The 6499-nt window shown below is 41.3% G+C and overlaps 1 protein-coding gene across 1 annotated transcript in view; it reads left to right on the top strand.

The window, feature by feature from the left end:
* ppl (periplakin) overlaps window positions 1-6256 on the top strand; it is a 35568-nt gene extending 29312 nt beyond the window's left edge. The window contains exons 17-22 of the mRNA XM_014020296.1: window positions 926-1119; window positions 1228-1378; window positions 1490-1573; window positions 1664-1780; window positions 2977-3069; window positions 3156-6256. Coding sequence (XP_013875750.1) covers window positions 926-1119; window positions 1228-1378; window positions 1490-1573; window positions 1664-1780; window positions 2977-3069; window positions 3156-5828 — 3312 coding nt within the window. The 3' untranslated portion in view covers window positions 5829-6256. The remainder of the gene's footprint in view (window positions 1-925; window positions 1120-1227; window positions 1379-1489; window positions 1574-1663; window positions 1781-2976; window positions 3070-3155) is intronic.
* The last annotated feature ends 243 nt before the right edge of the window (window positions 6257-6499 follow it).

Genomic DNA, 6499 nt, shown 5'->3' on the forward strand with positions numbered 1-6499 from the left:
CACACACACACACACACACACACACACACACCAGCAGTACGTCCTGCACAGCGGGAGGGGAAAAAAGGCAGCGGGGCAGCTGCAGCCCTACCGGACCGAACTTCAGTCAAACAAGACCCAACACTTTTATTCCTGATTTAAACTAGTGATCTTGTGAGCAGCTGTATGCTTTTATTTTTTTCTGTCAGGCTGTCGGAGCGCTCCTCCTCCTCTGTCCCATACTGTGGWCACTCTCCATGTAGCATCAGTTATGCTAATGCTAGCTACCTGTCACGTTCTCTTGTCCTGGCCACACCTCCGCTCTCTAGATTTACACGTTCCATATTCCTTCCATTTATTGATGGTGAATATAATGTTGCACTTTTGAATAATCTTTTCTCAGGGTTGATTTACTACAGTTGCTTTAAACGGGGTGAATACTTATGCAGTCATTTATTTTACATTGCATTATACTGTATATGTAATTGAATTGAAATAGAAATGAGATTTATCTTTGTCAGTGAAGAAAAGCAGATTTATATTGACTAATGGCTTTGACTGATTTATGACAGCTGTGTGTGCTCTTTTGTTTGACTTGTTGCAAAATATCTCATGAACCAGTAAGCAGATTTGATTAAAATGCATAAAGTAAACATTGCAGGTACATTTACAACTGACATCAGAAGACATAAATTAGCTATAGCTCAGTAACATAAAATAATGTATATTGAGTTTGATGTGGTAGTAAGTGAGACTCACCCTCAACATGTGAGCGCCAACACATCCACCATGTCTCTCATTGTTGCAGGACCTAAACAACTGTCCTTCTCATTTTTTAACATTCTTATTGTAAAACCTCTAAAAAAACCTAGGCCTTTAATTTCCTTACTAATAACTTTAGAGGGATTATTACTGTGTTTGTAAGTCTCCTTTGCCATCCTTTCAGGACATTGGATCAGACCTGAAGTCCCAGAAGTCAGTAATTACAGAGACGGAGCAGAACCTGCGCCTGGCTAAGGGCACTTGTGATGAAATGGCCATTAAACTACAGGAGCACTGTCCTGACATTGACAGGCAGGAAGCTGATGTTCAGAAACTCAACAAGCGCTACAACAACCTGAACAGGCAGATTGAAACCAGGTGAGATGGTCAGGACAGAGAGGTCTGAGTAGAGAAACTCATGGACTTCATCAAAGATCTGTGGACGAGGAAGGACTCAACAAGGATTTGTTTTGATGTRTATTACAGGTCTCAAAGCTTGCAGAGAGCCAAAATGGCACTGAAGAACTACCGCAATGATTATGACAATCTGAACAGCTGGCTCTCTCGTGTCCCGAATTATGAGCCCCGTGAAACTGATGACATGAGACAAGTGGAGACCAAACTGAAGAATCAGAGGGTGAGATGAGAAGCATTGGAATCAYATTTTGCAAGTTTCCCTCTGTAAATAAACTATACATTTTCTGTCATTGTTGTTCATACCAACTTTATAAATATTTGTTTTCTGCAGAACTTGCTCTCTGACATCGCAAGGAAGGAATCAGATTTGAACAATGTCTCTAAAAATGCCCAGCTTTACCAGCAAGCAGTCAAAGTAAGATCTTTGTACATTTAAAAGATTACTGTGGCACTAAGTTTAATTAACATTAAGATAAAATAAGAATTMACTGGTTTGTCATTGTAGGACTATGAGAATGAAACAGAGAAGTTCAGGTCTATTCTTGACCTTGAGGATGGACTTGTKCCTCAGACCTACAAGAGAAGCAGACTGGAATCCCCAGCTCTGGCAGTCAAAGCAGAGGTGATGTTCTCCCCTAACAGTCAATTACTTTAAAGGCTATTACAGAAAGATACTAGAGACATTTAATATCTCTCAAAATACAATGTGAATTATGAATGACTTACTGACATTGCCAAAGAAGCTAAAACTAATTGTTAAAGCTAAAGCTAAATATTTTAACAGGCTATAACTACGTTTTGAAAGACTAGCTAGTAGCTAAAAGTAGCAAATTCTTTTGAATAGTTACAAAAACCAAATGTCATAGCATCTGTCTCCTGAATGAGCTGAGCAATCTGATATATAAATGACTAAAACAACACAATGTATAAAGAAGTAGGTAAATTGCAAGTAAATATACAAGGAAAAAATAAACAGAAAAAAATGAATGCTACCAGTGACTGCTGGATATAGGCATTTACATGAAAAAAGCAGGTAAAATGGATGAATGCCTGCTTCCCTTGTGTCTTCCATAAGCTATCTAAACATTAACTTCATGCTTAACACTTAATTGCTAGCTCATTCACAGTATAAGCTGACTCTATGCCATTTAATTCCTTTGTCAATTTGTACTTTTGGTCATTCAWACACCAGCTTTTTGAGTGTGAAAATAAGCCGCCTGGCACTGGTCTCTTATACCTACCTTGAACAGAAGAAGATTTAGACCAGTTTCATTAGGGATGCCAATGCAAAGGTATTGAAGCATCTTTGTTGTTATACTGTTAAAAATGTCCTGTATCTTATTGTACAGCTTTGAAACAAAACATTAAATTATACACCAAAATGTGCGTCTTGATGCTATGACTTYAGGTAGTGCCATATCGGACAATGAGGACAAAATTTTAATTTAATAAAGTAATAGAGATCAATAGGATTTTGGGGAAACACATAAGAAACATAAAGTATATCTCTGCCATCTTAAAACAGCTCCAATTTTCAAAATTACATAGTGGTTCACGCGTTTCATGAACAGTTCACAAACTGTTTTATCAGCATTGAAACTGGTGGAGATGCAGTTTGGTCTTGGTCCCACATAGTTCTCATCAATCCTGTCAAACTTGACACTGAGGTTGTTTGAGAGCTCTGTGCRATGTGTGGTGTGAGATATTATTTGTTCTTTACTTTTAAATTGTAGATTTTATCATAAAGGTTGTGACTATGTTAATTCCTCATACTATACTGTGTATGTTTTTCATGATTTAATATTTTCATGTCTGCAGGAAGCTGCTATTGAGGCCAAGTTTACAGAAGTGAATGCTGTGAATAAGCAAAGGCTGCAGAATCTTGAGTTTGCCCAAAGTCTTCTTAGCCAGGTAAAGCAGTTTTCAAACTACAACACTAACTAAATTTTCCAATAAAAAAAGCAGCATTAATCATGATGATGAATATCTTTCTTTAGCAACCTGAGATCCCGGTTATCCAGTCTACCAGCGTGAAGTCAGTCCATGCTGCCGCCCCGGGAGAGGAGCCATGGAGAATCAGGAAGCAACTGGATGATGAGATCCAGAGGAGAGAGCAGCTAGAAAAAGAAATTCAGACTATTCAGACTGACATTTATGTCCTAGAAGGACAAAAGCCACAGGATACAATTGTCAAAAAAGAGCACATTAAAAAGGTACCAGACCCCCAACTAGATGAGGAAGTGCACAAGGTTCAACAGAAGCTCTCAGAGGAACGCCGCACCACCCTTGTGTTGGAGAATGACCTGGAGGTGCTCAAGCTAAAATTGCGAGGTCTTGAGACTGAGATGAAAGAAGGAGCCCAGCAGTACACAGTCAAGGAGGTGCTGCGTATAGAAAGAGACCGTGGTCAGGAGGAGGAGATTCGAAAACTTCGGGATGAGCTGGAAGAGCTGCGAAGGCAGAAGATGTTAAAAGACAACGAGCTGATTACGATCCAAAAGCAGATGACCGTCCTGGCTGAGGAGAAAAACAAAGAACAAGAGGTCATAACTGAAGAGGAGGTGATCAAAGTCCAGAATGACCCCCAACTTGAATCTGAGTACCGGGTGCTCCTTGACAGGAAGCAGAAAGAAATGGACAATAGGAAGCAGCTGGAGGATGAGCTGCAGTTTCTTCAGGAAAAACTCCGAAGGTTGGAGAAAGAGAAATCAATGGCCGAGGAGAAGATTTCAATCAAGGAGGTGCTGAAAGTAGAGAAAGATGCTGCGTTTGAAAGGGAAGTAGAAAACCTCAGGAGGCAGTATGAGGATGAGAAGTCTAAACGAAGATCATCACAGCGGGAGAGGGCTGACCTCCAGAGGAAGATTCAGAGCCTCGAGGAGGAGAAGTCTAAGGTTGTGATTCAGGAAAAAGTGCGTGAGATTGTTCGCCCTGACCCTAAGGCTGAGAACGAGGTGGCCAATCTCCGTCTTGAGCTTGTAGAACAACAGAGGCGCTATAGAGATTCAGAGCTCCAACTGAAATCTCTGCAGGATGAGTTGATCATGCTGAAGAACAGAGGACCTCAAGTGGAAGTCAAAGAGATCATCAAAGAAGTAATCAAATACAAGACAGATCCACAGACCGAAAGAGAATTGGAGAGACTTCGCAATGAGATTGTTGATAAAACCCACCAGACWGAGAAATCGGAGATGGAAATCCGTCAGCTTCGTGATGAAATTGAAAGATGGAGGGAYACTAAACCCCAAGTACAGACCAAGGAGGTGGTCAATGAAGTGCTGCAGTACCGAGAAGACCCGAGGACCAAGGAGGAGATTGAGACTCTGAAAAGGAAGCTGGCTGATGAACAGACGAAACGCCTCGACCTTGAGAGGGAGCGGTCAACCCAGGAAGAGAAGATTAGGCTGAAGAAGATCGACCTGTCTCAGATCCGAGAGAAGATCGTCCAGCAAGAGGTTGTCAAGATGGAAGAAGATCCCGTCCTCAAGTCAGAGTGTAACAACTTCCTGCAAAGCATCAACAATGAGCAAAAACAAAAGGATAACTTGAAAGCAGAACTCTTCCAACTGCAGAGACAAATCGCTGATCTGGACCTGCAGCTGGAGGAGCTGGAGCGTGAGCGCAGGGCGAGGCGTGACGCAGAGCTGGAGATCCAAAGACTTCGGGTCAGGCTCAACGAGCTGGAGATCCGCGACAGAGAGAACCGCGAGAAGGTGACCGTCAAACAGAAAGTAGTCCTGCAGCAGGATCCTCAACAGGAGAAAGAACATTCCATCCTCAAACTACAGCTTGACGAAGAGCGACACAAACGCACCCTGCTCGAGAAAGAGCTGAACGCACTCATTCAGCAGCAAATCACGTTGGAGAAGATGGATGTGAAGGAAAAGGTTGTCCGCACTGAGAAAGTTCAAGTGGAGAGAGACCCAGAGGCTGAGATTGAGATTGAGAACCTAAGGAGAACTTTGGAAGAGGAGAAAAAGAGAAGACGTGAACTTGATTCGGAGTTGTCAATCCTCACCTCCAAGTTTTCTGACATGGAGTTCTCTAACACCAAGTCAACTAAAGAACTGGAYTACATTCGAGATGAAAGCTACCGCCTCCAACAAGAAAACCAAAAGCTGCAGAATGAGATCCGCAAGCTTCGCTCTGAGATTGAGATCACCAGCAAAGAAACTCGGCTTATCACAGAGTCTGCACCAAGAGAGGATGGAAAGAACCTGGAGTTGAGGCTCGACTCGCTTCAGAAAGAGCTGTCAGATCTAAGAAATATAACACTCCAGAAAGATGAGGAGATTGAGAAGCTTAAAAAGAATTTGTCGGCAGTGAGAATGAAGAGGGAGCAGAGAGAAAGCCACCTCCGCAGGTCTATTGTTGTTATTGATCCAGATACTGGAAGAGAGATGCGACCTGAAGAGGCATACAAGCTAGGCTTGATCGAYTGGAAGATGTTTGTCAACCTGCAGGGTCAGGAGTGCGACTGGGAAGAGATCACAGTTAAAGGCCCCAGCGGAGAGTCTTCTGTGCTTCACGACAGAAAATCTGGGAAGAAGTTTTCCATTGATGAGGCTCTGCGTCTTGGGAACATCACAAATCGCCAGCTTCAGCAGTACATAAATAAAGAAATATCCATTCAGGAGTTTGGTGTTCTGGTGTCGGGCAAGAAAAAGTAAACAATTTAGCATTTGGCTTTTAATGAGCTTGGAATTGTATCTTTCAATGTATTTGGAGATCTCAGTGCTTTTTACTGTCTTTCTTCTCTGACTTTATTCCTTTGGTGACTTGGCTTTATTTTGTACTTAAGGTTCCAAAAGTACACTGTATTTATTTGCTTATGTATGCTTAGATTTGTTGCACAAAGTACAAAGGAGAGTACAGTACAAAAGTTGATACTACAGCCGCTGGAAAAGTACAAAAACATATTTCTCAGATTCTTTTATTTCTTTGAGTACCAGTAGGTACTTTGGTTGACAGTATATTTTTATTATTTTAATTTGTTGATGTTGTAGTGGGGGAGGGGCTGAGTGTTTCATYTGTTTCTGGTGTTTTCCAAGGGTCAACTAACGTGTGTTCAAGCTTCAATAAAGTCTAATCAAGCTGATAAATGTCTGTGTTTTAAATATAAAGAATAAAACTCTACTCACACCACTATAATCTCCACTATAATCTATTAGCAGCTGGCAAATATTTAATCGACTATGGATTTTAATGAATCTTTCAAAAGGTAATGATTAGATGAACATCTGCAACCAACATTTGGAGTTGGAGATGGCCACCACTGTTAACTGACCCCAACTCATTTAGTTTTACAACTCTTATTCATAGTAGATGTGGTAGTAAGAGA

Source organism: Austrofundulus limnaeus, unplaced genomic scaffold (genome assembly GCF_001266775.1).
Source record: "Austrofundulus limnaeus strain Quisiro unplaced genomic scaffold, Austrofundulus_limnaeus-1.0 Scaffold248, whole genome shotgun sequence".
NCBI lineage: Eukaryota > Metazoa > Chordata > Actinopteri > Cyprinodontiformes > Rivulidae > Austrofundulus > Austrofundulus limnaeus.